Source organism: Didymella exigua (assembly GCF_010094145.1).
Source record: "Didymella exigua CBS 183.55 unplaced genomic scaffold M421scaffold_57, whole genome shotgun sequence".
Taxonomy (NCBI): Eukaryota; Fungi; Ascomycota; class Dothideomycetes; order Pleosporales; family Didymellaceae; genus Didymella; species Didymella exigua.
The window spans coordinates 126,372-154,300 of NW_022984831.1; the positions used below are offsets into that span (position 1 = coordinate 126,372).

The 27,929-nt window shown below is 53.3% G+C and overlaps 13 protein-coding genes across 13 annotated transcripts; 6 read left to right on the forward strand and 7 right to left on the reverse strand.

Annotated features, from left to right (window-relative positions):
• Positions 1–693: 693 nt before the first annotated feature.
• M421DRAFT_76599 (glycoside hydrolase family 81 protein) lies at positions 694–3,153 on the reverse strand (the record flags this gene model as incomplete). The annotated part of the gene is made up of 3 exons (XM_033597238.1): positions 694–1,172; positions 1,231–2,638; positions 2,683–3,153. The coding sequence occupies 3 exons, from the start codon at positions 3,151–3,153 to the stop codon at positions 694–696; spliced, it is 2,358 nt and encodes a 785-aa protein (XP_033443211.1).
• Positions 3,154–3,858: 705 nt separating this feature from the next.
• M421DRAFT_426332 (Utp14-domain-containing protein) lies at positions 3,859–7,168 on the reverse strand. Its single transcript, XM_033594361.1, has one exon. It carries the CDS (start codon positions 7,113–7,115, stop codon positions 4,179–4,181), a length of 2,937 nt encoding a protein of 978 aa, XP_033443212.1. The 5' UTR covers positions 7,116–7,168; the 3' UTR covers positions 3,859–4,178.
• Positions 7,169–7,364: 196 nt separating this feature from the next.
• On the forward strand, positions 7,365–7,866 carry M421DRAFT_76557 (uncharacterized protein; the record flags this gene model as incomplete). The annotated part of the gene is made up of 2 exons (XM_033597232.1): positions 7,365–7,559; positions 7,666–7,866. 2 exons carry the CDS (start codon positions 7,365–7,367, stop codon positions 7,864–7,866), a joined length of 396 nt encoding a protein of 131 aa, XP_033443213.1.
• A 288-nt stretch (positions 7,867–8,154) lies between these two features.
• Positions 8,155–9,015, reverse strand: M421DRAFT_76682 (hexaprenyldihydroxybenzoate methyltransferase mitochondrial precursor; the record flags this gene model as incomplete). Its single annotated transcript, XM_033597243.1, has 1 exon — positions 8,155–9,015. The coding sequence occupies one exon, from the start codon at positions 9,013–9,015 to the stop codon at positions 8,155–8,157; it is 861 nt and encodes a 286-aa protein (XP_033443214.1).
• Positions 9,016–9,568: 553 nt separating this feature from the next.
• M421DRAFT_426335 (vacuolar calcium ion transporter /H(+) exchanger) lies at positions 9,569–11,880 on the reverse strand. Its single transcript, XM_033594362.1, has 3 exons — positions 11,606–11,880; positions 10,125–11,373; positions 9,569–10,076 (listed from the first exon to the last, which is right to left on the reverse strand). The coding sequence occupies exons 1-3, from the start codon at positions 11,607–11,609 to the stop codon at positions 9,977–9,979; spliced, it is 1,353 nt and encodes a 450-aa protein (XP_033443215.1). The 5' UTR covers positions 11,610–11,880; the 3' UTR covers positions 9,569–9,976.
• Positions 11,881–12,677: 797 nt separating this feature from the next.
• M421DRAFT_10084 (uncharacterized protein) lies at positions 12,678–13,795 on the forward strand (the record flags this gene model as incomplete). The annotated part of the gene is made up of 2 exons (XM_033586572.1): positions 12,678–12,863; positions 13,487–13,795. The coding sequence occupies 2 exons, from the start codon at positions 12,678–12,680 to the stop codon at positions 13,793–13,795; spliced, it is 495 nt and encodes a 164-aa protein (XP_033443216.1).
• Positions 13,796–14,456: 661 nt separating this feature from the next.
• M421DRAFT_96439 (uncharacterized protein) lies at positions 14,457–16,063 on the forward strand (the record flags this gene model as incomplete). Its single annotated transcript, XM_033598393.1, has 2 exons — positions 14,457–14,650; positions 14,701–16,063. 2 exons carry the CDS (start codon positions 14,457–14,459, stop codon positions 16,061–16,063), a joined length of 1,557 nt encoding a protein of 518 aa, XP_033443217.1.
• A 1,741-nt stretch (positions 16,064–17,804) lies between these two features.
• M421DRAFT_10088 (uncharacterized protein) lies at positions 17,805–18,389 on the reverse strand (the record flags this gene model as incomplete). Its single annotated transcript, XM_033586576.1, has 1 exon — positions 17,805–18,389. The coding sequence occupies one exon, from the start codon at positions 18,387–18,389 to the stop codon at positions 17,805–17,807; it is 585 nt and encodes a 194-aa protein (XP_033443218.1).
• A 597-nt stretch (positions 18,390–18,986) lies between these two features.
• On the reverse strand, positions 18,987–19,669 carry M421DRAFT_104731 (magnesium-dependent phosphatase-1; the record flags this gene model as incomplete). The annotated part of the gene is made up of 2 exons (XM_033587057.1): positions 18,987–19,343; positions 19,400–19,669. 2 exons carry the CDS (start codon positions 19,667–19,669, stop codon positions 18,987–18,989), a joined length of 627 nt encoding a protein of 208 aa, XP_033443219.1.
• Positions 19,670–20,808: 1,139 nt separating this feature from the next.
• Positions 20,809–22,278, reverse strand: M421DRAFT_335586 (uncharacterized protein). Its single transcript, XM_033589414.1, has 5 exons — positions 22,004–22,278; positions 21,855–21,948; positions 21,538–21,805; positions 21,324–21,484; positions 20,809–21,271 (listed from the first exon to the last, which is right to left on the reverse strand). Exons 1-5 carry the CDS (start codon positions 22,169–22,171, stop codon positions 20,970–20,972), a joined length of 993 nt encoding a protein of 330 aa, XP_033443220.1. The 5' UTR covers positions 22,172–22,278; the 3' UTR covers positions 20,809–20,969.
• Positions 22,279–23,775: 1,497 nt separating this feature from the next.
• M421DRAFT_426341 (cytochrome P450) lies at positions 23,776–25,560 on the forward strand. Its single transcript, XM_033594363.1, has 3 exons — positions 23,776–24,815; positions 24,862–25,286; positions 25,336–25,560. The coding sequence occupies exons 1-3, from the start codon at positions 23,844–23,846 to the stop codon at positions 25,499–25,501; spliced, it is 1,563 nt and encodes a 520-aa protein (XP_033443221.1). The 5' UTR covers positions 23,776–23,843; the 3' UTR covers positions 25,502–25,560.
• Positions 25,561–25,719: 159 nt separating this feature from the next.
• On the forward strand, positions 25,720–26,178 carry M421DRAFT_426342 (uncharacterized protein). Its single transcript, XM_033594364.1, has one exon. The coding sequence runs from the start codon at positions 25,857–25,859 to the stop codon at positions 26,061–26,063; it is 207 nt and encodes a 68-aa protein (XP_033443222.1). The 5' UTR covers positions 25,720–25,856; the 3' UTR covers positions 26,064–26,178.
• Positions 26,179–26,752: 574 nt separating this feature from the next.
• M421DRAFT_335609 (uncharacterized protein) lies at positions 26,753–27,926 on the forward strand. Its single transcript, XM_033589415.1, has 3 exons — positions 26,753–26,869; positions 26,921–27,490; positions 27,543–27,926. The coding sequence occupies exons 2-3, from the start codon at positions 26,938–26,940 to the stop codon at positions 27,830–27,832; spliced, it is 843 nt and encodes a 280-aa protein (XP_033443223.1). The 5' UTR covers positions 26,753–26,869; positions 26,921–26,937; the 3' UTR covers positions 27,833–27,926.
• Positions 27,927–27,929: the final 3 nt, after the last annotated feature.

The window sequence follows — 27,929 nt, forward strand, 5'->3', positions numbered from 1 at the left end:
TCATAGATCCAGGTCCCCAACGTACCCCCGCCCGTCTCTTTCCTTGTGCTCTGACCCACGCTGCAGTGCCTCTCGTCTCTTAGTTAGATCCTCAATATCTCCTACGTGTCCCACGGCGGAACGTGAGACGGTTGTGACAAATCTCTAACTTCGCGTTCGACATTGTCAATCTCTGAGAATTCCGGCATGTCTCATTGGAATTCTTTGCAGCGGTAAATCCACTTCTCTTCTTCTGTCCTGAAGATCGGAGGGGAGCGCATGTTCGATAGCGTCGCTGGGTTGTCGAAGACGCCGTGCAGCAAGCTTTGCGAACCTAGTGGATCATCGCAGGAACGATCTCAGGCTAGCACTGTGGCGGTATCAATCTTTGTATGATCCCTGGATCGGAGGCTAACAATCTTGAAGCCGTGGGCTCTGTACCACGGTGCAATATTACTCGCATCCAAGCATCAAAACACCATCATCCGCGTTCCCAGTACTCCGTAAGGCAAACCACAATATATCCCTACGGGAGACAAGACCCCAACCTACAGCCCAAGTAACGCACCAGATAAAACTTTCTATGCGCATCAGAGTGAGACCTAGCCCATAGTCACGAGAAGTAAGCATTCAAACCGAACTATCCCGCACACGATACCAACGCACTAGTTCTCAGTCCATTTAGATTGTGCGACTTGTGACTCTTGACATCCACTACCGACCACTCCTCACAAGCTCTCCCAACCCCGCCGCCCAGACCAAACACCACGTCCTACTCGCCCCCCCATCGATCCACCCATCATCCCAGTGCCCACTGACGCCATCCCTGAAAAACGCAAAACTAGCCTTCGGATCCAGCAGCGCAAGATTCGCATGCAAAATGCCCCTCCAGCCACCATGGGCGCCGTCGGGTCCGTCTCTCAGCGCCCTGCCGTCGCTGAACATGGCGCCCCACTCTTCCTTGACGAAGGCGCGGGGACGCAGGTAAGAGGATGCAGGGTTAAGGGGGACCATGTGGATGCCGTGAATGAGTGCGGGGTTGTCGCCGAAGTAAGTCGTGTAATCGATTTTGTTTTCGAAGAGGATCCCAGTGACTTTGTTAGGTACGAAGCGTGGCGGTTGGACGGGGTTGTTGCTAAGGAGATAGAAGTAGTTGTTGAAAGAGCGCGCTTGGACTGCGAGCATGAGGTTACCTGCAGTGTGTCAGTGTTGCCACACGGTTCAGAGCTAGAACGGAGCGACGTGACGCACCTCGCTTCTCCATGTTCGCATCGCCAATGACCTTGCCCCACATCTTGACCGCGTAGCTTGCGAAGCCATCCTCACTCGTACTTTCTTGATCCTTCCCATCTGCTGACTCGAACAATCCTTTCGCCCAACTGTGACCGTGCCACCAATCGAAGCTGCGCTGGAAAGGATAGTCTCTACCGTTGTATTCGCTCTCGGCAAAGTCCTTGACGAGCATATTTGTCCAAGCTTTGTTGTGGCCTTGCGTCAGCCAATCTAGGTCCAAATACCCGATAACGGCTGATGTGTATACAAAATAGCCGAAGTGGAAGTGGTGGTCGTTGTAGTGCGTATTTCCAAAGTCTGCACCTGGGTCGTTGAAGCCAGCATTCGATACGACTCCCTTCCAGCTGTTATCGTAGTAGAGGGGGTATCGCTGTTGATTCGCGACGTACTTCGCCATCTCGTGCTTCAGCTTCGCTAGACCAGTCGACGCCACCTCGTCATTTCCCAGCACATCTTTGATGACCCAAACAATAGTCGCGAACTTGGCCAGTGTCTTGCCAGCGTAGTAGTAGGAGTCTGGAGGTATTGGCTCAGTCATGGCGCGGCGTAAGTCACGCTCTGCGGTTGAGCTGATGAAAGCGAGAGTGTCCGGCGGATAGCGTATCTTTGCGTTAGCACCCATCGTAGGGCTCCAGGGACCGAAAGACATAGTGACAGGAAGATGTGGTTCAATGAACGTCAGCTTCTCGGCCCAAACAGCCGTCGCCATACCCTTCGTTGAGGTCCGCAGGTGTAGCTCGGTGACGTGAGATCTGAGCTCAGCATCAAGAGACTGGATATGGTGTGGCAAAGCCCACATCAGCAACGGAGACGTTCCAATCTTCGTGTAGCTAAATGAGTATGTGGCTTTCGCCTCGTTAACGATGGCAGTGAGCTTGGCTTCACACACAAAAGCACCAACGGCTCTGTCGTAGATCGCTTCCCCTCTGATGCCCAGCGGATTCCTTGCCACCTGTATTGTGCCTTGAAAAGCTGGTGGACCCAATAGTGTGCTAGCATCGATCTGGACGAGCTGCCGAGCATCATACGTGGTACTCAAAAGAGGAACCACGTATATCAGCCAGTCACGACCGTCAAAATCCTTTACTCTGTATTTGGCCGTCCGTCCAAGCATGACTGGCTTTTCCACCTCTACCCAACCCCTTCCACCAGTCTGCACAGTCGGCATTGCGTTTCTGTATCCTGCAGTGACGAAGCCCATTCCTTGTACGACGGGGAACGTAATCTTTGGTTCTCTGGACCTTGATTGAACATTTAGGTTGATGTTGACTGAAAATGGGAGGTGCGTATCGGTGGTCAAGGTAGTTTGCGAGTCGAGCTCTGCCGCGGACAGAATGATGGACTGTTTGCGCGGATTATTGAAGACCTAAACATCACGGTCAGTTTAGTTTCCCTTCTTCAAGACTTGACACAGCGCACCTTCGGAGGCTCTCCTGGCCCGTATTGCAAATCTGCTTTCTCAACATGTCCGACATTGATGCCCCACGTCCCCAATGTGCCTGGGTCCAGCGATCCCTTACCCCACCATATCGAATACGGATGAGTCCATATGGGCTGGTTCTGGTCCCTCAGAAACGCGTTAGCGTAGAAACTGTTTGTGTGTAGCGTTCGCAGGTCGTTGTCTTCGATGCCCGTTCGCGGCACTGGGTGGTGATTGCTAATCGGGATCTGTGACAGGATATTATCGGCCTGGATTGGCGTGAAGATGTTGTCTGGTGGCACTTCATCGCCCAGCATTTCTACCGTTGTTCTGTAGCCGAAGGAGCTCAATATGCCGCGTCGATGTCCGCGCCATGTGCGTGGCACTTTGCTAGTGTCACCAGTGGCGTCGGAAACAATTGAGAGACTGGAATCTCGTCTCTTCGACTGCTTGTTGCCCATTAGTATGTATGCGGTCTTGCGGCAAGATTTTGATGATGCCAGGTGGTGAACGACGAGATAATGAGAGACGTATAGGGCTTTTTAGGGGGTTTGTTGATCATAGGTAAGGTAGAGATAGATGGGGGCGAAGCGGTGACGAGAGCGCCTGAAGGCGTCGAGTACGCGCATTGCGATGTTGATTTGAGGGTCTGGGAAGGTGCAGGTGAGATGCTTGTTCGAGCAAACGGATTGGAAGGAGCCAAACGCCGACTTGCAGAGATGACCATACCAGGTGCTGGAAGACTTTCAAATCTTCTAAAGACGAAGTCAAGGTCGCATGATAGCTGAGATTGACAAAGTTTGATAGCACGGGCGTGTATGATGTCTGTGACAATGTCCGTGTCTGGCCATCTCTGAACTTGGGCATTGCTGACATGCTGGAGCAAGGTGAGAGAGGCGTTGTATAGAACAGGCTCTTGTCGCCAGAAACACGAGGCATAGCACCAGAGCGAGACGGTAAAAGAAAGTGTGAACCATGGCAACTGACAAATCTTGTCAGGTGTCCTCTAACAGGCATCGCCAATCCTTACATACGAAGTCCATATCTGCCACCACATATCTTCTTACCATGGATGATTCGTCTCGAGTCTCGCTGAAGTCCGATCTAGACGTGCATAGACGCAGGTGCACTTCAGACATGCTTCTTATAGTAGTTAGGCCATAGTACCAGACGTTGTGTTTTCATATGAGGAAATATCGATTTAGCGCAACTCGAGACTTGACTAGTGTACCATCCTCCAAGATTCGCCAGAGGTCGCACCCGCAGTCCAGGTGTAGCGATAAATCCGGTCGTACATGATCACAAGATCCGAGGTCGACGATTCGAATGGCAGCGCAGCTTGCGAAACAACAACTTCCCATTCGAGCACCTTTCGCTCTAAACCTATGCCCATCAAGGTACGTTTGTCCAACACCCAAAGAAACGCCACACAATGCATCCTTTTCTTCTCCGTGTGGCCCTCTCTTCATTGGCTGACCGTAGTCGCCTATACCAAAGGCTTCCGCATAGGCGCAATAACACCCCCCTTAACCAGCACCCTCGGCAGCACCGCATCCTGATGAGTCTTCTTCGTAGTCCATTCCCTGCCCTTCGGCAGGCGCAGACTTCTCTCATACTGCTCCCTGCTCTCAAACGGAAACGGCAGCTGGCCAGCCAGATACTTCTTGTTCGGCTTAACCGTCTTCTCATTGATGATCACCCTCTCCAACTTCCTGTCTTTGCGCTTGTTGGCGTCGATGCCGGCGGCTTGCGTTGTGGTCTTCCAGCCGCGGTTCTGGCGGCGTTCGCGTTTGGACATGCCGTCGCCGGCCCACGCGCCCCAGCCGGGGAGAAAATCTGTTGTTTCTTTTGAGGCTTCGTCTTTGGTGATGTCTTCTTTTTCGAGCTTGAAGTCGGCTTCTACGTTGTCACCCGCGAACCCCTTGGCGGTGAGTAGGTGGTTACGGGATAGCTGGGCGAGATCGAGGTCGTCGGCTTCGTCGGAGAGGTGCTCATCGTCGGAGTCCTGGCCGCCGAGAACGGTGGCCCAGCCGTCGTCGTCAGCCGTGGTGACTCGTTGCTGGAGGAAGTCATCGACTGTCTCCTTGGGCGCAGAGGACTTGGATGCTGACGGTGCGGGTGCGGATTCGTCGTCTGAGGCGAAGTCGGTGAAGGGAAGGAGGTCGTTGTCAGCAGACGTGTCCTTGCTCTTCTTTGCTTTGGCGGCCTTCGCGAGGAAGGGATTTGGTGCATCGGCCTCATGCTCAGCGGCGGAGTTCGCGTTCCCACTCTCATTTGTCTTGCGTGTGCCGTTCGAAAGACCTGTTGAGAAGGGGTTCTTCGGCTTCTCATTCTTGCGCGTGCCGTTCGACAGCCCGTTAGTGACAGCATCTTCGCCCTCCTCGTCAGAGCTAGTGTGCTCTTCGAACTCGCTGGCTTTGACGGGGATAGCTGTTAGGGCGACCTTGCCTGGTCCGTACTGGCGGCGACCAACGCGTGTAGCGTTCTCGCCAACTTCGTCTTGACTGTCCTCCCCAGCTAGGTCGCGGCGCATGGATTTGATCGCCTCGTTGTTCTCTGCGCGCTTCGCGGCTTCAGCCTTCTGCATGAATGCCATCTGGCCCAGCTTCGACCCCTTGTGCGAGAACGGATTCTCCAGCTGTCCAAGCTGACGCTGCAGAAGGTCCTCTTCATCCGCGTCTGAATCGTCTTCACTGTCATTCTCTTCGCTGGGCACGTCAGAGCCCTCGTCGTCGGAGTCGAGAACCAGCTTGCCCTCGATGCGTCGTCGCAACTCCTCATTGCGTCGCGCCATCTCACTGACACCCGCAAGCGCATCCTGGTCCCAGGCCGCACGACCAGTTGCCTTAATGCCCTTGGCCCACTTGCCCTCGCGATGCTTAGCACCCATGCGCTCCTCTGCCCGGCGGCGGTCGTTGTGCTCGCGCTCCTCTTCCGAGAGATCGACGCCATCGGCCTTGAGCTGCTCACGCTCCTTTTCAAGTAGCCTTTCGCGCTCCTTGCGGTGCACGCGGCGGTAGGCCTTACTCTTTATTTTCTTGATTCGCTTGGCGCGGACTTCTTCACGGAAGAGCAGCTCACGCTCCATCCGCAGTTGTGCCCGGCGTCTTTCGACTTCTTCAATGGGGAGCTTATTAGTCTGCAGGATCTCCCACTTCTGGATCTGCTCTTCATCGTCCTTGCCGTTAGACAACCCGCTCTGCTGGAGAATAGACTGGATGGTGCTTTCCAGGTCGTTTGCGGGCACAGCTGTGGTGGTGGGCAGCAGACGGTCTTCACCCATAGCCTTACCAGAATCTTTGTGCTGCAGCGGGAAGGACAGGTGCTCGGCGCGGCGATTCTGCTTGATGGTGTCGGTCCAGCGGTCGAGGGTCTCATTGGCTTTGGCGTTGGCTGCTGCGCGGTCGAGCTTATCTTGTTGTCGCTTTGGTAGGGGTGCTTCTAGCTTTCGCGCAATGTCATTCCGCTTTGAGTTCTTGTCGTCGCTGAGCAGCTTGAGCGCTTTCTTCTTCTCCGCATCGCCAGCCTTAGGCTTCATGCTCAGGAGATCGACTTTCCTCGAGACGCCGAACTCGTCGGGCGCAGCAGACTCGTGCACCTCGACCCTCTTGCCTCGCGACTTGTCCTCCCCCCCTGTGGCAAGCGATGAGATCAGATCTTTGAGCTGTGCCTGACGGTCTTCCTCATCCTCATCATCGTCGCTGGACAAATCACTTGCCCCGTCGCTCGCCACATCCTCGCCCTCACTCGGCTCCTCACTCTCACTACCATAGCCGCCCTTCTGCTTCTTCTCCCTCTTTTTCTCCTCTCTCTCCTCTCTCTCGTCCTCCTCATACTGATCCAGCGCAGTCGCAAGATCAATCCCCTCGTCCCCAAACTCATCATCACCCTCGGCTTCTTCGTCAGACTCATCCATATCCACGTCACGCCCCTCATCAACAACCTTTCCCTTCTTGACTTTCAGCTTCTTGCCCTGCGTGCTACTCCCGCGGAAACTAAACCCCTCAAACCGCTCCTCGTCGCTCTCCCCAAACGCCTCGTCAGAGTCAATGTCCTCATCATCATCCTCATCCACGTGTCCCATGGTCCACGTGTTCCCCTCACTATCACTCCCCTCATCATAGCTCTCATCCGCATCCCGTCTTTTCGCCTTCTTGCGCAGCGCCCCGCCATCGCCGTCCTCGTCCTCGTCGTCAGACCCGAGCTCGTCGTCGCGCGCGCGCTTCTTGTGGAACGAGGGGTCGAGTTCGCCGAGGCGGTTCTTACGGATCTTGGTCTGCTCGGGGTTGTCGAACTGCGCGATTGCGAAAGCGTTTAGTGCGCGCTTCGAGGCTTTTGCGCTGTTGCGCGTACCGGCTGCGCGGCCCTTGGACTTCGTGCTGGCACCGCTGGGGAGCGAGCTACGCGCTATACGGGGCGGCATATTTTGTGGAGTGTGCGTGGGAGGAGTTTGCGGGACGGAGGACTTCAGATGTGGGACGGTCGAGGGCAAACTTTTGGCTTGGCGGCAACTTTTTTGACTGGGACGTGCGCTCGGAGGTCCGCTGTGGAGGCAATGCCAGGCGTGACACCATCGAATCGCTTCCGAAGGGCCCGTCTCGCCTCATAACACCTCGGTCGCGACCTCTTCAGCCTCTAATACGATCGTAGTCGCCGAGCGTGTCTACTCGCGATGTTCAAGCCCACACCCGCTCTCCAGGGTACCCTCCGGCGGCTGCCACTCAGCACCAAGCAAGCGGGCAGAGAATACTACAAGGGAAACCGCGTGGGGTCCATGGGCACAATCAACCGCTACGGCAAATTCACGCCGGACTGGAACAAGATACGGACTTATGTGTTCCCCGTGCACGGGGTGAAGAACGCCGAGGTACGTCTCCCTCGACCACTTGCAGCCCCATGTACTCGCGCTCGCCCTGCCCTTGCGGAATCGATCGCCTGTACTTTGAGATTTTTGTTAACTTCAGCTTCTCTAGTTGACGCCCTTCGTTGCCGAAACCGTGCAGAAGACGCGTACCACCGACTCCAACCAGTCCGAGGTGTATCCGAAGCGCTTCACCGGCGAGGACTACCTACGCGCGTGGAAGATGGCGGGCGGACATGATATCGTATACGAGGAGGCGAGTGCGACACGGCCGAATATGCCGGCGCCGTTTGAGGAGAGAAAAGCTTCGTAGTGACATGTTAATGAAGGATCGTTGCAGAATTCAGACGTGTCATGGAGGGGACAGGATGAATTGAGGTGTGCACATGCATAGAGAATGAGGAGTGGGAGCGCCGTTGTGGCTTTGAGGGTCAGAGCAATTGGATGCTGCGTAGCGTTCGAGGCGGCTGTGAAGAGCAGCTGACACGATTGAGAAGAGCCAGCCCAGGCTCCGTGTACCATGTATACATACTGTACATTCCAGGGTATCATGTAGTATTCCACCTTCACTACACTCCGCACACCATACTGCACATCCTCTCTACTTCAGCCTTTTTACCGCGAAGAAGTAATTCCCCCAATCCTCCCCACCTCTGACCTCCTTCCAGCCAAGTCCCGGCACATACATAACGCCAAGGCTCCTCACGCTCGCGCTATCCCAACCAGGCTCCTTCGCAAAATACCCCCGCAGCTCATCCTCATTGACATACTTGCTCCACTCATGCGTCCCCTTGGGCACGATCCCCAACACATCCTCGGCCATGACATTAGTAACAAGCCAACTCGTCCACGTCCGCGCGATCGTGCTCATGACCAGCCAGCCGCCGGGCTTGACATGAGAGAGCAACTTCTCGATGAACGGCCCGGGCGCGTTGACGTGCTCGAGCACTTCGAACAATGTCACCATGTCGTAGCCTTCCTCGGGCGTCTTTGGCACGGGGAGATCCTCGATGCTCGTGTTCAGGTATGTGAGGCGCCCCGGCTCCATGAGCAATGGGTCGCGGCGCTTGTGCACCTCTGCGATCTTCAGCACGCCCGGCGTGGGGTCGATAGCTGTCACGCTGTCTGTGTCGGGCAGACGTGCGGCAGACTCGGCGAAGATGCCGCCGCCGCACCCAATATCGAGGTATCTGAGCTTATGTGAGGGCACGAGGGTGTCGTTGAACCGGCAGGAGGCGATGAAGTCGTGCCGTAGCGGGTTCATGAGGTGTAGCAGGCGTGAGGAGCCATGCGGGTCCCACCACGAGGATGCAAGGGCGTCGAAGTGGGAGACTTCGGTTGGGTCGACGGTTGAGGGATTGTGTGGGCGGGGCAAGGTGGTTGTGAAGGGGCGGGTTGCCGTGGCGGGTATTCGTAATGTTTGAGGAATTGTTGATCGTTGGGATTGTATGGTTTGGCGCATACAGCGCTGTATCGAGCGCATTGCGCATGCCACAGTGTGTGGCCGCATCGTTGGGCTGGAATCGTTGTTTGGTGTCTGATCGCAGTGGTAATGCAGTCGACAAGTTGATGTCACTCCAGAAAATCAACGGTGGGTCCGCAGATCTCACAGCGAATGAGAATCAGCGGCCCCCTTCACGATGACCAGAATAGTCAAGCGATGTAATTAATTCCGGTGTCTGTCTTACGCCTTGATGGTCCATGCGGGGCTGTCTATGCATCGGGTGCTTCGTTGCATCGGGCCAGGCGTCGAGCGCACGCCAGCAAATTATACAAAGTATACCCACAGTAATTCGACAGCAGTAGTACGAAACCCTAGACGCCGCCTTTGCATCTGCACCAGTCTGCTGTGCAGTCTTGCGTTGGGTACAGGCCCGCGCGTGGTCCTGCTCCCGGGTATCGGCAATGGATACCACGCAAGGTTGATGCCGCGACTTCCAGCATCCATACTGTGTGGGGCGGCCCCCGAACTCGCAGTGTTTAAAAGGACAGCCACTCCCGCTGCCACAATGTGGCACAGTCACTTTGCATTCATCCTAGATTTCTGCAGCAATTCCATGTTCTCTCCGGTATATTATGTTGCTATCGTCGACTTATCATACACCTAGATCTTCGCTCATCACCACCCTTTCGTGCGATATAGTTCCGCCTTTTCTCGACGCCCGCAGTGTGCCAGTGCTTGTAGGTTGTTCTCGTTTCTCGGCCGAGATGCTCAAGGAAGTAGGCCGCCAGTACAAAGGAAAAGCAGGAAAGAATACAAAAGGAAACAAGGTTCTTTATTTTGCCGAGGACTGGAATTTAAGCGCATGTACAAAAAGGAACCCGATCGCACCGCACTGCGTGCGCTCGTATTCCGGATTCAGCGTTTCCATCTCGAAGGGCTGAAGCTTGGGGATAGAGAGTTGTGGCTTGACTGCCAGCTCTTAGTTGGTGGCGAAGAATCTCTGGACGACACCATTGCCGGTCGGGTCACCTTGGACGTTGTCAGGGTAGATGTAGAACGCAAGCGCAATGATGGCGTAGCTGTCAGAAGTTAGTGTAAGTCGGCAATTCAGGGCATCGAGTACTCACGTTCCTAGGCACATAGCGCCCTCGAGGTAGTTGCTCTTTCCATCCTGAATGAGGTAGTTGACGATCAGCACGGAGATGAAGAAGATGATGGTCTCGAATCCCTGGAAGTGCAGGGTCATGGGCTGGCCCATAATCCAGCCAAGGATCACAAGGAAGGGGGTAACAAAAAGCGCGATCTGCATAGAGCTGCCAATGGCGACATTGATGGCCAGATCCATCTTGCCCTTGTATGCAACGATCACAGCAGTGACGTGCTCGGCAGCGTTTCCAACAATTGGTATCAGGATCAGACCGACGAACGTCTTGCTAATGTGCGCAGACTCGACAATCGAATCGATACTATCGACGAGATATTCGGCGCAGACGGCGACAAGGACGGTGACGAGGACGAGCGCGACACCGGCGGCGACAGGAGACAAAATCTGGCCGTCCTCGTTTTCCTCATCTCCACCCTCCTGGTTCTCGACGTCGGCGAACAGCGCGTGGTGGGAATAAAGCTGGAAGTAGAGGTACAGAATGTACAGAATGAGGAGGATGATCGAAGTGCCGTGAGATAAGAGCAGGACGTTCTTCTCAGCCTCGTGGGTGCCGCCGTTCTGCTTGTCACCGGAGATGGTAGCGTAGAGAGTAGCAGGAATGATTAGCGAGGCAGATGCGACGGCCATGAGCGAGGACATGGTCGACGCAACAGTCTCGTTGAAGCTGCGCTCTTGTTCGCGAATACCGCCAGCAAGGAAACAACAACCGAGCACAAGCAGGATGTTGGAGAGAATGCTACCCAGCATGCTAGCCTGGACGATGCGAATCTCGCCCTGCTTGAGCGCAACGATACTAACGATCAGCTCGACAGCGTTGCCGAAGGTCGCGTTCATGAGGCCACCGAGCGTCTGTCCAAGCTTCGCAGAGAGCTCCTCTGTCGCAAAGGAGAGTAGCGCAGCAAGCGGGATGATGGCGATGAAGTTGAGGATGAAAACGGCGGTGGGATTCCAGTTCATGGCGCCGGCGATGATGCCAATGGGCACGAAGACGAGAAAGACGTTGACATAGTTGCTGACCAGTGTCTTGTACACCAGGTGCAGGACGTGCTTGGGCAACCTGATGATGGCAGACTCATTAGGGCGGGTGGTGCCAATCAGTGGTGTGTGCTCCGTCGAGCCATTCTGAGGTTGCGGCATGCCGGACTGGGGTTCACTGAAAGAACGAGTGCTGCCGTGGCGACCGAGGCGGTGGAAGTCGCGCTTTATGTTTTCTGCCAAGTCCGATTAGCCAAGACCTCGCCGAGTACCTTCGTACTATCGGAGTTTCGATGCGAGAAGACGGTTGGAAGGGAGCGTGGTGCTGCGCCTGGAGTCGAGAAGTGAAAGGTTACAGGGCGACGGGCGATGGTGTTCTAAGGTGCAGTGTTCCAAAACGAGGGGTGACGAAGCCAACGCACCGGATGCGGACAGCTATGTTCGGGGTGCTTGCGATTGCGGACTCACTCATTGCTTTGCGATGGACGCAGATATCAAAGATCCCACGAGCACGGGAGCAGCTAGTAGGTATATGAGCGTGTCAGAGGCGCGCTGCTAAGAGTTTGGGCGCGGTAGTAGAAAGGTGGGAATGCAACTGGCTAGAAAGGCCGACAAGGGAATTGGATGCAGATCTGGTCAATCAGGCCGCAGGTAGGTATGGTAGAAAAGACGTTAAAAGTGCGATAGCGTGAGGGGAAAGAGGGCGCAGCAACTTTGTGACAGCTCTCGCTCCTAGGGTGCTGATGACGAAGATGTGAGATGGCTGGGAGCGAGCTTCCGCAAGCTTGCGGAGCTGCAACGCCAATCAGCACTGCCCCAGCCAAGCTTGACCCAGCGGTCCATCGCGCGGGAGATGCAGCTCCACCTGCCCCTGGCGCCGTTGCAGAACAGCGGGTGATGGCCTGAAAACGACTCCTCACCACGCGAAGCATTGCGCGACTTGGCTGCAACGCGCAAGCATTTGCGCTCCTTGCTGCGCTGCTTGTCCAGACCTCAGCAACGCTACGCACTGTGCCGGGCGATTTGTACGAGCCACCTGTGCAACGTCATGGTGCCAAGCATTTGCTGGCCTCGAAGCAGGCTCAACCTTGTTGATCATACACAGCACGGCCCCGCCAGCAGCCGCTCGCGAACACCACTATTAACTACCGTCAGACAGTCGCATCGTGGAGGGCAAATGCCTCATCCGGCAGGCACCGATGCCAAGCTCCTCCTTTTCGAGTACGGCGATCATCTCAAGAACACTGCCTCCTTGTGCCACCCATCACCAGCATTGGCCCGGAGAAATCCCATCTCGCAGCATACCACATGGTCCTTCAAGGGACTGCTCAACGCTCGTTGTGAGCAAGCCCGGCGAAAAAATGCCCGAGACCTGGTCTGCAGCCGCACAAGATGTGGCCAACGGTGGTACACAATGCATTGCCTCTCGATAAGTGCAAGATCACATACTGCTCGGCGCGAGTACACTGCGTAGTTGTTGTAAGTCGTCATCAGAATCACGCGTCCTGGTCAAACGCAGAGACGCTTAGTGACCCACACAATGCCTTTTGTCATACCCTTCTTCTTTGAAGGCAACCTAGCGTGCGAGTTTCGCGACTCGGATGGCGCTGCAAGGTCCCCAGTCTTGTCGCCCATCATTCAGACAATCAGCTGTTCCTCCTTCCGAATCAACGGTCTAGGACCCTCATTATCCAATGGATACAGCGATGTGGTCCACGTCGAAGGAGTACGAGGTTGATCACAAGCAATAGAAGAAACTTACCACGCAGCAGCTTGGCCCAGCTCTATTGCCTGTTCACCTCAGCAGAAACCGGGCAAGAGATGTTTTCGAAGACAGATCAGCGATCGCGAGACGGCACTCAGACTACAGCGTCCTGCGCTAAGTTCACAGGCAACTCTCGCAAGGTGGTCAACAAAGGTACCCGCGATCCGTGCCTGGCAATTTGGAGTGGGAAGAAGGAGCCCACTGGCAATATTGACATACTTTCGAAGCAACACAGCTCCTTGCTTCACCCGAACAGACGACCCTTTCGACAAGCTTTGGAGCTGTACTGTCCGCTCTGCGTGAGGTTGTTGGCAGTTATAGGCAGCCGTTCATAGTCACGCCTGTTCAACGCCAACCTCGTCAGGCGTAATGCGCGCTTCATTCACTTCAGGGGCTTCCACGGCACGAAGGGTGAGGAGCAGGGCAGGTAGCGTTCACACTAATGAGGTAAAATCGTGAGCTATACTGCAGTTTATTGCTACATCGTTGGCTGACGAGACCTCATTGACGGACCGCACTTCCTATGAACCTCTGATCACTGCAAAGCACGGCCGTTGATTGTAGGCTAACAACCAGCCCTAAAGGATCCAGTGGTCAACGTTGACGCAGAAGACCCTCTTCGTCATAATCTCGACAATGCCAGACTTCACGTTCTCATCATCATCACCATCATCATCATCATCATCATCATCATCATCATCATCATCATTTTTCGCTGTCTCAATGACGATGAAGTTGTGTTCTGGGTGGAAGATCGCATCGTAGAGCCTTCCAAGTCACAGTCTGGTGCCTATGCGCGGATCGTAAGAGTCTGGAGCGGCATCGGCATCGATGTACATTGCATGGAGGCACTCGGGCTAGGCGCTCGTCAGGCGTGGGAGCGACACGAGTAAGCTGACTACCGATCCATAACGATCACATGCGATCGAAGCAGACAACAGCCCGAACTAGAGACTGCAAAGCGGTAACGTTTCTCTCTGGTCATCTGTGGAGTCATAATACAGCTGGAATCACCAGATTAAAGACGCCAATCATCAGTCTAGACTGCTCCCTCGGAACGGCACACGGAGCTCCTCGATGCTGAGCGCATTGCAGTAGTCTATCTCAATTGAACACAATCTATCAAGTTAATTTGAGCCATCGAGCAGGGATATGGCGTTCCTTGCTCACATGTCACAACTCCCACCACTTCAAGACTTCGGTCAACGTTTGCATGTCCAGAGATAGGGCACGAAAACGCCGTAAAGTTATCGAACAGGCCTTTATCGCTGCACCATGACGATTGAACGGCAGAGCAATTATTCTGAGCCTCACGAGGCTTACTTTGAGCCTGGCAATTGGTGTTAAACTATTTTAGGCGTCCAGGCAGGGGTAAGGTGTAGATGAATTCATCGAAAACCCGGCAATAGCGGCATGATACCGGTTGCCGATTGGTGGATTGCTCGTTGTGTAAGGCGAGCTTAGCTTGGGTATCTTGGCAACACAAGCAGGTACTTCGTATATCACTAGGTGACAGCTCTCCTGGAAGAAGCTTTGCTCCAAGGAACTGTAATAATGAGACAGCGGACAGCACCATATGCCGACGAGGCCCCTCCGAACTATTCGGCGCAGGATGAACAGCCAAAAACGCCGAAGAGGAGGTGGTGGTGGAGGAAACGGGTGTGGATACCATCTGGAATCCTGATTGTCTTGCTCTTGTTCGGCATCATATTTGGTGCAGCATATGGCGTCACGAGGTCGAAGGGAAAGTAAGTACGCACCTATTGTCCTGAAGTCAACATGCTAATATACTACGAAGTGACGCGCAGACCGATCGCGAACGATTGTTTGCGGCAAATGGGTCCTGGAACATATCAAGTTCATCCATACCATCATCTCCTACCGTTTCCTCAAGTTCATCCATACCACCACCTCCTACCGTTTCCTCAAGTTCCGCAGGTCATTGGAACAACGACTACATCTCCACGTACTCATCATCCAGGTCCGCGGGCCATTGGAATAACGATTACCTGTCTACCTACTCATCCTCAAGTTACTATCCCTACCCGACTCCCTCGCCCCCACAGTCTGATGGCATCCTTCAACCCCAAGGACATGTGCCACGAGATATCAGCGCTGCCGTAGGAGCTCCTGGACTGCTCGTTTGGAACCTGGAATCCGACAAAAAGCTGTACAGAGCAGGGCAAGGAGAAAGCTGGGAAGCTTATCCCGACCGCCTGTTCCTCTTCGCACCTGTGACCGTCAGCATCAGTGATGCAACACAAATAGCAGTCACGGTCGACGCCACTAGCGGACGCATTGTGTACATGCATTTCTACGACGGCCAATGGGATAGTTGGCAAGAGCTGGAATTCGACGCGCAGTTCCTGAGGCGGCCAGTTGTAATCTCACGATCGCAAGGCAGAGCAGACATCATCAACGTCGATAGAGACGGACATGTCTGGATCGTGTCCTACGACGGTACTCAGTGGAGCGAGTGGACGGAACTCGGCGACAAAGTCTACAGCGAAGTTGCAGCAACAACGTGGGGCGAAGACAGAATTGATATCTTCGCCAAATGGGGCGAAGATGTGATACACAAGTACTGGTCGTCTCAGTCCGGCTGGGCGGGAGAATGGACCAATCTCGGTGACCCCTGGGAGAGATACTACCACGAACCAGGCGAGACCTCTGGCTCGCCACTGGCTGTCTCGTGGCGCAATGGCGAAGACGGTACTATTGACGTGTTTATGACCATGAAAGGCAATGCGCACAAGGAATTCCGCAACGGCGCTTGGGGCGACTGGAAGGGTATGTCGGCCAGCCACGAAGGCTACGAATTCCCCGACACGCAGAGCATCGCCAGAGGAGATGGGCAGGACGGTCGTCCGTTCGCGTATCTTCTGTCGAGGGGTACTGATGACTGCATTCATTACATGGCACACAACGGCACAGACTGGGGTCAGTGGACCTACATGTGGTGTTCGCGAGAAGATCGCACAGATTACCTGAGCATCTACATGCCTACATTTATTGCTGGAGGCGGGAGTGGGAGCGTGGAACTAGTGGCGAAGGATATCATGGGCAATGCGATGCGGTTGGAGGTATCTGGTGCACCTCCCGAATGGGTGTACCAGATTGGGAACGATAAGTGGGAGAATTGGGGCATGCCGCCGGGATAATTCGTCGATGGAGGTTGACAGTCTACGTTACAATCGTTCTGAGCTGGTGTGGCCGTCACAGTATCGACCTGTTCGGACTACATTCTTTATACCCCCACAGCGTCTCATTGTTCTTGCTTCATCTCCACCTTGCCAATCCCTTCATCCCACAATGCCATCTTTCTCCTCAGCCTTCGAAAGCATTTGCTTCTCTAAGAACCACTCTGGATACTCCTATTCAGGGTTTTGGCCAAACTGCCGCTCCATCATCCTGTCGAGATCCGCCACATGAGCCTCGTTGTGAGTATTCAAGTATTTTCTCATCTCGTTGATCTTGTCGGCGCGCTCTGCTTCGGAAAGTTGATCGTACTCCGCGTCGAGCTCAGCCTGGGGGCGGTCAGTATTGTTACATGTGGGCGATCAGAAGGCAACAAACCTGCATGTTAGTATTTTCCTCGAAAGACCTCATAACATCTTGGAGGTGCGACTTGCGCTCTTGTTCATTTATGACATCAATCTGCCATTGATACGCTTTGTTGAGGAGTTTTTGAGCGACCTAGACGTTTTACGCCATAGTTTAGACTACTTTGAGGGCTCGTGTGGCTCAAATGGGGTCTTGGGGTAGAAGGCAAAGCGATCGACGGTGGGAACAGGGGGACGGTTCTTGTTTTATAATCTGCAAGCTACTTTCACCTCACCCAGTCAGACACTTGACCCAAGGACCTTCAGGCACACTTAACGAAAGGCTCTGCATGCTTTTTCATGATACGGTCATGCCCCATCTTTTGCAGCCAGGCCTCGGGAAAGTGCCGAGTAGAGTCTTCTTTGTAAAATCCTCGCATGTAGTCAGCATCCGCCAGTATGTTCGCGCATACGGCCATGCAGCAAGTCCCAGAACCTATCTAGTCCCTCCGCTAGACTTTTCTTGGACTTGTATCTGCTTGACAACACATACAGCGAACGAAACAGGCTGCACGAACAGAGAGGACCCACATGTAGAGATAATAATGCTTTTATCGAATCATTAGAGTCTTCAAAACCACTCAAGATACTTCTCAAGCATCTGTCGCAGTTGTTCTTTGACCATGCGCACATCCTCTTCAATCATATCTTAAAAAGCCGTGAGCTCTGGACCAGGTTGCTCGGTTGAGACGTTTTCAGTGATAATATCAACCGCAGCCTAGGGGGTTTAGCCAGACATCTTCCTCTCCGAATTCATTCAACAAACTTGTCTGCAGGCTCTGCTCTGCTTGTAGGCATCGAGGAAGCTGATCAGTACTTGCTTTCCGTCAATCTCTGCCCGCATTTCGGCAACAAGCTCCTGCTTTTCGTTGTTCATCACCTGATTTCGAGCGGTGTCTATGTGTATGGTGATAATCTGGGCCTTCAGCGCGTCTGCTCCCCGGTGCTTCGCGTAGAGCTCAGCGAGCTGGGAAAGCGCGACGGGGAAGTCGGGAATGTTGTTTGTGCAGTCCATATTTCTGTTGCGCTGAATAGCTGACTCTTGGAGTGGGGACAGGTGGGAGGAGAGAGCTTTACGTGTGCCGATTGGAACGAGTGAGCATGCTTAGGTTTCTTTCATTTTGATGGCCGCTTTGCTTGCCTCGCAATACTCGGCACTTCGGACAGAGCATGCAAACTTTCAGCCACAACAAACGAATAGGCAAACTGTAAGACAGAATACAGTTATGAGATTAGAATGCTGTCCTTCGGGCTTACGCCGCTTAAACAGCGAGTTGTGAACAGTCAAGCTCCGCTTTCACTATAGCTGTGCAGCAAGTGCGGTGACCTGATCCAACAACGCCTGGCTCTCGCCCGCCGCGTTTTTCGTGACCTTATCCCTCAGATGATCAACCTGCTGCCCTGCTGCAGCCGATGGGTTTCCTTGTGCAGTCTGGATCCTCGAGACCTGCATCTGCAAAAAGAACTTCGGAACCTTGATCGCCAAACTGCCGCCTACACTCCTAATCCCTGCTTCAGTAGCGAGATAGACGTTTAGATTATCCTGGAAGGTCTTAAGGTCCGCGTCTGCAAGAGGATCTGTGGTTGCGAACTGCTGTAGTGCGAACTCCAGAGGCGTCTGCGACGACTTAGAGAAGTCGATCTTGGAGAATGTCGCACTGCCTGATGAGACATCTGGTACGTTGGAGATGGTTGTTGCCGAGTTGTCGCAAGTAACGGCGCTCTGGATGGCAGTTACAGTGTCTGAGACTTCGGCAGGAAGAGCTGTGTTGCCGACCACGAAGCAGGCCTTGGCTTGCCGGGTTATGAGGTCAATAGTAGGTAAAGCTGTGGCGGTAGACAGAATGCTCAAAAGTGTCAGCGCTGAAGAGTTGATGGCGCGCATTCTGACGTGAGATATACAATTAAGTTATGACAAATTATTTGCGAGAACTGAAGGCCTGCCAGAGGTCTTAGCTGCAAAAATGACAGACTGTGGGTTGCAGAGACGTGTAGCTAATGATGGGCATATCTCGGTGGTGATGCGCTCTGATTTTGTAGCTGCCTGAGCATTGTGCGAGTAGTCCTGAGGGTCTAAATTCGGGTGCCGCCCTGTGTGAGGTTGCAGATCAAGCACATTTGTTGTAGTTCCTGTATCAGAACGGTAGTTGTGACAGTTTTGACATGGGCTGGCCGTCCGCTTTAGGCAATGCCGTGTCTCAGGTGAAGTTTGGAGTCTGCAAGGCATGAACCACCAACTTCATTCGATTCCTGAGATACTCACAGCTTCCAAGAAATGAACAGTAAGGATTGACGATAACGTCCCACAAATGTTATGGATAGGTAGTGCCGTTGCCCGGGTGGCGCAAAATATGGTTGCAGTACCCGCATTGGAGCGTTTTGGCTTTTGGCCCGGTTGTCTATTGTTGTCGTTACTCATGTATGCTTTGTTCTCTGTTCCTATTGCATCGGTCACTCGACTTCACACTCGCGCCGTGTTCGTCTAGGCATGCTCTCTACCGTGCCGTTTCCTCCAGCTTCTGACACCCTCATCGATGACATCTCTAGACACGCCTCTTGGTACAAGCTTCATCGTGACGCCCAATACTTCCACGTTCTTATTTCTGCTCTCGTCATCGAAGAACAGCATCTCCTCGTAGTCTATTCCACTATCTCGGTGTATGCGCTCGAAGTGGGCGGTTTTGCTACCAGGGTAGATCTGCAAATGATCGAAGTAGTCGATTGCGCGGGTGGACGAGCCAGATGAGCTGGGTACTTTGAGAAGCTCGAGCATCTCGCGACCAAGTTCAGGTGCGTGTGTGCGTGAGGCGGCGCCAACCAAGATGTTCTTCGCTTTGAGCTAGGCAATTGTCAGACCTCAGTAAACAATCCAGATAGTTCCCTGCATGCACTTACGGCTACAAGTATTTCACCAATATCGTTGTAGAAGCCATAGACCTCTCCGTAGCGGTCCTTGACCTTCAATCCACCTTCTGTAGCCTTTATAGGCCCTGTGACATGCGTGTCTACCCAAAAGGGCCATAACGTGTAGTCGAGGTCAAACACGACAATTTTCGGTAGCGCTAAGCCATCACTGAACGTTGATGGCCATTGCACCTTCTCTAGAAGTGTGTCTGTGGTTGCGGTGTCGTATGAACGCGTGGATGTGCTGCTGCGGCGGGGCATTGTGGAATTCGGCCGGTGCACAAGGCTTAGCGTGAGTAAACATGCAAGGGCACAAGTGGTGGATACTACAGCGAGAAAATGCAAGTTGGCCAGTTTGCTTGTGGAGGGTCGGGTGTCTGTAGAAAAAGTGTCGTGAGTGGCGCGCAGCCACAATGACATCACGCGCCTGAATCATTGCGCTTCAGCAACTAGAGATAACTAAGGATGCATTTGGGTTAGACGTCTATGGTTATCAGTACCCGAGCATCCTTGTACTGTAGTGAAAAAGAGATCAATCAGCTTTGACCAATCGCGTTACTGGTACATGTCAATATGGATCTTCAAGCATCAAAATAGAGATGAGCCGACTTCCCGACTAGTTTACTGATGGCATGCCCCATATTAGAAGATCCCAATCAACTTTCTGAGAACTCCTGCAGCACACAACGTTCAAAAGGCTACATATATCGACCCACGTACTATGAGTGGCCGCAGGAAACCAAATCCTTAGTTTTCATTTTTGCTCAGACCACACTTTGGCCTTGGAAGGGCCCCAGTATATGCCGGATAAGACTGGTGTCTCTGATGCTCATCACCTCCGGTGCATATATGATTCTCAAACAGACGTGGTTCTCGGAAGTGCCATGCCACGATAGAGCAAGATATCAAAACAGTATGAAACGAGGTGTACGACACAGCGCTTCAAATTGGATGAAGAGACTCAGAATGCATATTGGAAGCTTAGTGCCAAAAGATGAAGCTCCCGAGCGTTGGATTGTACCTGACTCCTACGAAGACCATGAAGGGAGTGGCGGACGCCAAGGTGCAACAGCGACGAGGCAATCGATTACGCAAGCACTGGAAGGTCAACTAGAATCAGTCTTGGCTTCTCCGTTCCTGAAGTTCGAGGCGGCTCCAGATCGTAGTGAAGCCTTTGTCACATTGCAACGTACCGGGGTGTTCAAGATGCCAGAATTTGAGCGCGAATTCGTCCTTTAGAGATATCGTTGGGTGACGCGGTTGGCAATCGCCTGAGTTTGCGACGTTGTAATGGAGGGAATCCTGATTGCTGGTCGTTGTCTGGTTTTAGAAGTCATGAGGTAAGGCGTTTCTTTCCATGTACGCGATTCTGAATTCCAATCTACGATCAAGACTCTCTGCGCCCACGTATATCTTCGCTCCCGTCTACTAAACTCGACTGACTACCCAGTCTCTCTGTACGTGGATTGCGGTATCATTCGGCTGACTCGCAGTAAGTTCTCGCTCAGAGCTAGCATCGTCTGAAGTGACCATAGTCTGGTCCTTGTCTGCCTACAGATCATTAGATTTCACCATCAAAGCTAATATTGAAGTAACTCACCAACTCAATCCACGCCGTGTAATTGTCAGGTCTCAATGGCGGAGCACCCGGTTGCCTCGATCCAGGCTGTTTGTGTGATCCCAGTCCACCGGAGCTACTCACCGATGATGACTTGTACTTGGCCCTGAAGCGGATATAGAACGGTCGTAACATGGGAATGTTGATGCAAAGTCCTGCCAACATGAGCTCAATGCTGCAGAGCATGAAGGTGGTGAGCGAGGTTCCAGTCAAGTTGCCAATGAGGTCGATAGTGTAGATTTGAACTGCCTGCGATCAGTATACCTGTCAACAACCTTTTCAAGGGACGGGACTCACTGAATCTAGCGAGCGAAATGATCACGCAAGCACCTCCAAGACTGAAACAGGCCAGCACGGCGAATTTCTCAGTGTTTCGCATTTGCAACTGCCACACCGACCTGATTGGTAGTACAACGATGAACAGGTCGGTAAACAAATTGGTCATGATTAAGCACTTCCTGAAACCGCTGTCAGGGATGCTGAGTTCACATATCGAGGTATGATAACTTACAACACGAGCATCTGGTCCATGCAGTGTCCGACGCGCTCAATCGTCCACTGCTGGGAGATAGGATCGCATAGGAATATGAAGAGGAAGTTGAACGTGAGGGCCCAGATGACGACGACAGCGCCGACACCGTAAACCCAGATCCGCAACTGGTCGGCAAAGACTCGTATATACAGCGCGAGCTGGCTCAACTTGAGGGCTGCTAGACACCAGATGTAGATCAGTGTGAATGCGAAGGTGATCTGCATGATTACTGGTAGGTTGTTCACCACTGTCTCTGGGGTAAGTTTTTTTCCTTTTCGCGAAACAGTCCCACTTACACCTCAGGTAGACTGCAGAGCTCGGGTCAAAATCCCATCCAACCCCGATCGTGAATACGACAGCGTTCATCCCTATTGTGCTGCTGGATAAGATCTGCCGACTGTCGTCAGTAACAATTCGCCATGGCCCTGGTCCTTAGTAGACTCACCAAGGCTACAGCTGACAGGATATCGTCAAGACCAAGGCCTATCCCTCGAACGCGGCCCACAAATCGGAAGACGACCGTTATGGCGAACAAGACCCATAGTGCTGCGACAGCAGTGAGTGAGCCGCTGGCACTGCTCGTCATGGGTATGCGCTCAGTCTTGATGAACATGATCGCTGGCGAAAAGAAGGGAATGCAGAAATCTGGAGGCTGAGTGAGCAAGCAACGGCGCTCGCATGGTTCTGAAGGACCTCAACACTGAGCTGATACCGCACTCCACATGTTTCCTGGGCCCTCTTCAAGCACGTCTACTTCTGCGATCAGGCCAAACTACGGGCGGTCAACCCGCTTCCACCACTTACGGCCCGAACAGGTGCCATCACTTGTTAACGCGAACAGGAACATGCTCTGCAGGTTCGGCAATTCGTTTCCAATCCGCATTGCAATTTGCTTCTCTTCCAGTCAAGACGAACAGTGCGTGCTCGTTCTGTAACTTTCGGCCGCCCGAAGGAGCGGGATCTGACATTTACAGCAGGCCTGGCGGCATCCTTCGCGGCATGCATGCATCGGCAGAGATACCGTGCGGAAAAATTCGCAGCGTGGGTGATGGCAAACGGTAAGTGATGTGGTGATCCATGGGTGCCGCGTTCCCCGTTCGCCCGATCCTGCCGCTGCCAGACACCGTCACCAGTGCGGTCGGGCCATTTTGCGGCGCTTTTCTTCCATCTCCACTCTCGAAGGATGCTGTCGACCCGTTTCGCAATAACACTAAACGCCTTTCCCCCTTGATTCCGTGCTGTTAGGATTCTTGCGTTGAGTCAGACAGCATGGCCTGAGAAGACGCGTTGAGTCGCCGCGCAGTGCGCAGGCCCGGGCAGTCACCACGACATCGGATTATCCGGCGCATCGCCATGGCTAGAGGTTCTATTCATTTCAAAACAATGGCACTAGTTGTCGGAAACTCAGCATTTATCTAGGTGCCACGAAAACACCCGTTTCGCTCGCGTGGGTCGCCTAATGTAACGGACCGCAATGTGGTGGGTCGAGGATGCCCTAACTCCTGCCAAGTCCTGATGCGCATCGGGCGGTGAAGCTTCACAAATCGATCACATCCAGTAGTGCGCGCGAGACGTCAAAGTCCAATCACTGCTGGGCCTTCCTGCTCCTGGGAAGATCACCGCACGTACAGTCAGTATAGGCAAGCAATCCTCACCATAAGCACAGTATTCAGTGCAAGTGATTTCCTGTTACTTTCTGCTAAGTCCTTATACAGATAAGCAAAGCCCTTAGGAAAGCGATGTCACTAAGGCTTTTCTATGTAGGGTTGCTTAGGTAAGGCCCAACTTAAGCCCTGTTCGGCAGCCTTTGACATTAGAAAAGAAGAGAAGGGTAGGTATTGAAAAGGATACAAGCTGCTGAGAGCTGACATAAAGCAAAATGACCAAAAGCTAGACCTCCTAACAAGCGGTGGTATTTCAGCTCTCAGAACCGCATTGCTTGTACCGCGACCCGCAGCTTCGCCTTTATCAGTACCAAGTGCACACGCCACTCAAGATCCACTTCAAATCCACTTTGCATCATGCGGTTCATACCCTTGCACGTTGCCTAAGAACGAATCAGGATTTGTTAGAAGCAAAGCTATCGCGGCCAAAAGGGGCTTCTGCCGGGATGGTCACGCTATGTACGGCTCGAGAAGAAGCGCAGGAGCTAGCGCCCACAGTTGAAGTGAGATAACTGTTCCCCTAAGATCGGGCTCGTGTAAGTATATATGTCTTGTGAAACGCCTGATCAGGCGCTCTTGTGAATTGTGCCGCCGCGCCAACCAGATCAGATCGACATCAATATGGAGTCGCATTCGGCCCTGAACTCGAGCAAGCTGTTATCCGTTGTGTCTTTGACTGGCGTAGCATGGCTTGCTGGACTATGGGTTGCATACCGGACCGCCATTGCCTTTTACAACATCTCGCCATTCCACCCACTCTCTCGATTCCCCGGCCCTAAGATCGCTGCAGCATCCTATCTGTATGAAGCCTACTACGACTGGTGGCTCGTTGGACGATATGGTAAGGTCATTGCTCGCATGCACGAACAGTACGGCCCCATTGTCAGAATCAATCCGGATGAGCTTCATTGCTCGGACCCTGCTTTCACCGACGAGATTTATGCCGGCCCTGGACGTGTTCGTGATAAGTGGCAGCACCAGCTTAACACTGGCGGTGCTGGACCTGTCTCAGTGACTGGATTTAGTACAGTCTCGCACGACCTACACCGCGCACGCAAGGCTCCTCTGTCAAAGTTCTTCTCTCGCCAGCAGATGCTGAAGTTGGAGGGTGAAGTGCACGACTTTGCCCAGCAGACCGCCAATAAGATGCTGACTTTCGCCGGAAAGGGAGCTTTCGACGTTAAGGAGGCATACAATTGCTTCACTGCAGATGTCATATCCCAGTACGCATTTGGAGAGCCTATGGGTTTCATCGCTCAGGAGGGCTGGGAACCAAACTTCGCAACCTGGGTCAAGTCCTTCTTCAAGAGCGCATACATGATGAGGCACAACGCACTCGGCAGGAAAATGGCCCAGGTCATGCCGCTATTGGCGGACTACCTCGGCGAAGACATCAAATCCGTAATGAGGCAGATGAACGTCGTCATCCCCGGTTACATTCAGCAGGCAGTAAACAATCCTGAAAACGGACGTGTATTTGCCGATCTTGTAGAGTCGAAGGCACGACCAGAGAATGAGACTAGGGAGGAGACTATGTTTCGCCTCAACGGCGAGGGCTTCAACTTCCTGCTCGCCGGAACCGAGACTACTGCTGTAAGTCATCCGTCTTAGTCCTGTGATTGACGACTAACGTTCCGAGGCCATCCTTACTGTCTTTACATACTGGGTGCTGGCTAAGCCAGAAGTCTACGCGCGTCTGATGCAGGATCTCCAGGGTCTGAACGGTCAAAACATCAAGTGGGTCGAGCTCGAGAAACGTCCTTACTTCTGGGCCATTCTCCAAGAATGTCTCCGAATGATGCCCGGCGTTTCTCATAGGTCTGCACGAGCTGCACCCCAGGAAGAGCTCGTATACAAGAGCCAAGATGGTAAAACGGAGTTCGTGATCCCAAGGAACACCCCTATCGGCATGACCTCCATGATCAACCACTGGAACAAGGACCTCTTTCCTAACCCTAACGAGTTCACTCCTGAGAGGTGGCTCGCTAATGGTCAGCCAAACTATCAGCTTCAGAAGAAGCTCATTTCTTTTGGTAAAGGCAGCCGCTCGTGTATCGGCGAGAAGTACGTATATCCGACGCATGGGACGTGATTAGAGCTGACAACATCATAGCTTGGCTTATTGCGAGCTGTATATCATGGCCGCCCTTGTCGCAATCTACGTCGTCCCAAGGTCCAAGCTAGTGGAAACAACCGTGGAGGACATCTCGTATGACCACGACCTCATTGTTGTACAGACCAAGAAGGGATCTATCTCTGTTCGTATTGCGATCGAGTAGTTCAGAATCAACGAATGCCAATTGTAGCTTCCATCATCAATTGATGCATGTCAACCCTCTCAGCTTTACCGCACGTGATCAGTCTCTGAACTGCGTTTCTGAAATCAGGTCTGCGCGATATTGGCACATTATCGTATCTGGCTTATCACACCCTAAGATAAGCCCCTCAAGGCTGACATCCGACGACTGCAGTGATGAGGCTCTGCATCACGTTGCCCGCTCACATTTCTCCGTCTCGTAGCCTTACCTTCATTGTTCAACGGTGTGACACCAACCCCTGAGCGACACCCACATTGTCCCGGCTGCATTGTCACATGGACCGCAGAATACAGCACAGACTCATTGTGACTCGTGGATGTGGTACCCTGCAGCCTCCCGTGATGGGCCAAGAACATCAAAGGAACCTCGGATCCACGCGTCCCGCTGGACACGTCGACGGCCGCCCATTTACCCTCCCACATCATCGGCGCCCACGCAATCCGCTCAGACCGCCCGCAGAAGAACACCAGTTAACGATGAGACGATAACTGCTTTATTGATTGCGACTGTCAACGGCATCTAGAATGATGCTATGCCGACCTGCGATTTGGTGCTGTACCGGTAGTGACGCGTTTGAGCTGGGCTGCGCGTTGTTTTCAGCCCCCAAACACTAAGAACTCCGCTCCGCCACCGCCCAAGGAGCGATCGTTCTCTTGTTGCGTGTGATGTCGGTGCTCACCAGGATCACGACCAGCGGAACTTATGAGATATCTTCGACATTTTCTGTCGAGGTGAGGTGCAACTTGATCTGTTCTGCATAGCACGGTTCATCCACTGCAGCCTATCTTCTGTCTTTCAAACTTTCTCTGTTGTTCCCTATTCTGGCGGAGCTATGCTTCTGTCTTTCTTGTGTTCGCTGATGCAATTGTTCATGCACGTATAGTGACATCACAGACGCCACGCTCCCGAAAGTTGCAGAGCGTGCTGCTCTGCTGCGGCCGTGGCTGGCACGGTGCCTATGATATGTCGTACCGTGATCCACCATCCACAAGCTGGGCCTACTGATTGATGAGAACTGGATAGTCTGGAGGACCCTTCCCTCCGCCGTTGCTCCAGACCCTGATCGGCGCCAGCACATATCACACTCGCGGTCCCGGAGTTCCTCTGTCAGCGTCTTCTACGTTACTCTTCCATACCTCCTGTTGGCCGCTCGTCTGCAATAGTGCTCATTGCTATTCGCTGGCTATCCGCACTCAAGACACACTGGCGGACTGTACCTACCAAGGCCACGTCCAAACCTGTTCCACTTCGCCTGTCTACATGTGCACTCGAAGACATACACTCTCCGTCTGCAAACAAGGACCTCTTGCCAGGCCAATTTGGCGTAGGGTATGAAGCGTGGTCCATTGTTGCATAGGCGGTATTCTGACTGTTTGACAGCCACCTTCGAGGACACCATGAACTCAGACGGCGAATCTCCAGTCGCTCGCTTCATCACTCACGAAGATACTCCATGGACTGCCGTAGCCTGTCACAACCGATACCTTGACGAGAAACACCTCAGTCAAAGTCCGTCTCTAGCTGACGCGTCACTCGAGTCGTCACCGACTGCCCTGTTCAGTACGCGCGAACCCTCGATCACCACCAAGCCCACATCGTACGGCACCGACTACCTGGGCCACGGCCAAAACAAGAAAAGCAAAGCAGACACCACATACACGGCATCGCTCTCCGCTACTCACGGCTCGGGATCAGAAGCAGAAGCAGAAGCAGGGCATGACAATGCTCTCGACGCCACTCTCTTCGGCGCAGGGGCATGGTCGACGAGCCACCAAGGGCAGGGCCAATCACTCCGCAGGCATGAGCATGCAAGAGTCAGGCTTTCGAAATCCCTGCCTTACCGCATCAAGAAACCCCCAGTTGTTCTTCATCAAATCACTAGCAACGCAGGCTCTGAACGTCACCGCACTGACCCGCGCACCACCATCCCTCCGTCGTCAATTAAGGATGGTACGTAGCTACTGGCTAAACATGCTATCTTCAGTGCCTAACCGTCGTCCAGAACCGAAATACCTCTTCCACCTCATACCTCGACAGCACTACATCATGCTTGGGCTTTTGTCTCTCATATTCCTGACTGTCATCTCGTGCGCAGCGCATCTGCACTCTGTAGATAGGGCAGAGGCGGCATTGCGCAAGCGTATAGTCTTCGGAACTACAACGCTTGTGGTACTCGAGGTTATCGTCACAGCACTTGCAGCACAGCGTACTCTGCTTGAAGCTTCCCTGCTTGGTCTTTTTCCATTGGGGATTGGTTCTATGGTTTTGTCGCACCTTGATGAACTTGTTTAACTTTCTAGCAAATGACTAATAGCGAAACATCTCTTGACGGTCTTGCATACGGTGGCCCTCGTCGGCACTGCAATATTTTCAGCATCGCAGGTCCGCA

Coding starts and splice junctions, on each gene's coding strand:
- M421DRAFT_335586 (XM_033589414.1), bottom strand. CDS start 22,171: ATGTTCATCAAGACTGAGCGCATACCCATGACGAGCAGTGCCAGCGGC. Junction 21,806..21,854: donor CTCTGCAGTCTACCTGAGGT/GTAAGTGGGACT, acceptor CCCCAGAGACAG/TGGTGAACAACCTACCAGTA. Junction 21,272..21,323: donor CATTTCGCTCGCTAGATTCA/GTGAGTCCCGTC, acceptor GATCGCAGGCAG/TTCAAATCTACACTATCGAC.
- M421DRAFT_426332 (XM_033594361.1), bottom strand. CDS start 7,115: ATGCCGCCCCGTATAGCGCGTAGCTCGCTCCCCAGCGGTGCCAGCACG.
- M421DRAFT_335609 (XM_033589415.1), top strand. CDS start 26,938: ATGAACTCAGACGGCGAATCTCCAGTCGCTCGCTTCATCACTCACGAA. Junction 27,491..27,542: donor TCCGTCGTCAATTAAGGATG/GTACGTAGCTAC, acceptor ACCGTCGTCCAG/AACCGAAATACCTCTTCCAC.
- M421DRAFT_426341 (XM_033594363.1), top strand. CDS start 23,844: ATGGAGTCGCATTCGGCCCTGAACTCGAGCAAGCTGTTATCCGTTGTG. Junction 24,816..24,861: donor CCGGAACCGAGACTACTGCT/GTAAGTCATCCG, acceptor TAACGTTCCGAG/GCCATCCTTACTGTCTTTAC. Junction 25,287..25,335: donor CGCTCGTGTATCGGCGAGAA/GTACGTATATCC, acceptor ACAACATCATAG/CTTGGCTTATTGCGAGCTGT.
- M421DRAFT_426342 (XM_033594364.1), top strand. CDS start 25,857: ATGTGGTACCCTGCAGCCTCCCGTGATGGGCCAAGAACATCAAAGGAA.
- M421DRAFT_426335 (XM_033594362.1), bottom strand. Junction 10,077..10,124: donor GGCGCTATGTGCCTAGGAAC/GTGAGTACTCGA, acceptor AACTTCTGACAG/CTACGCCATCATTGCGCTTG.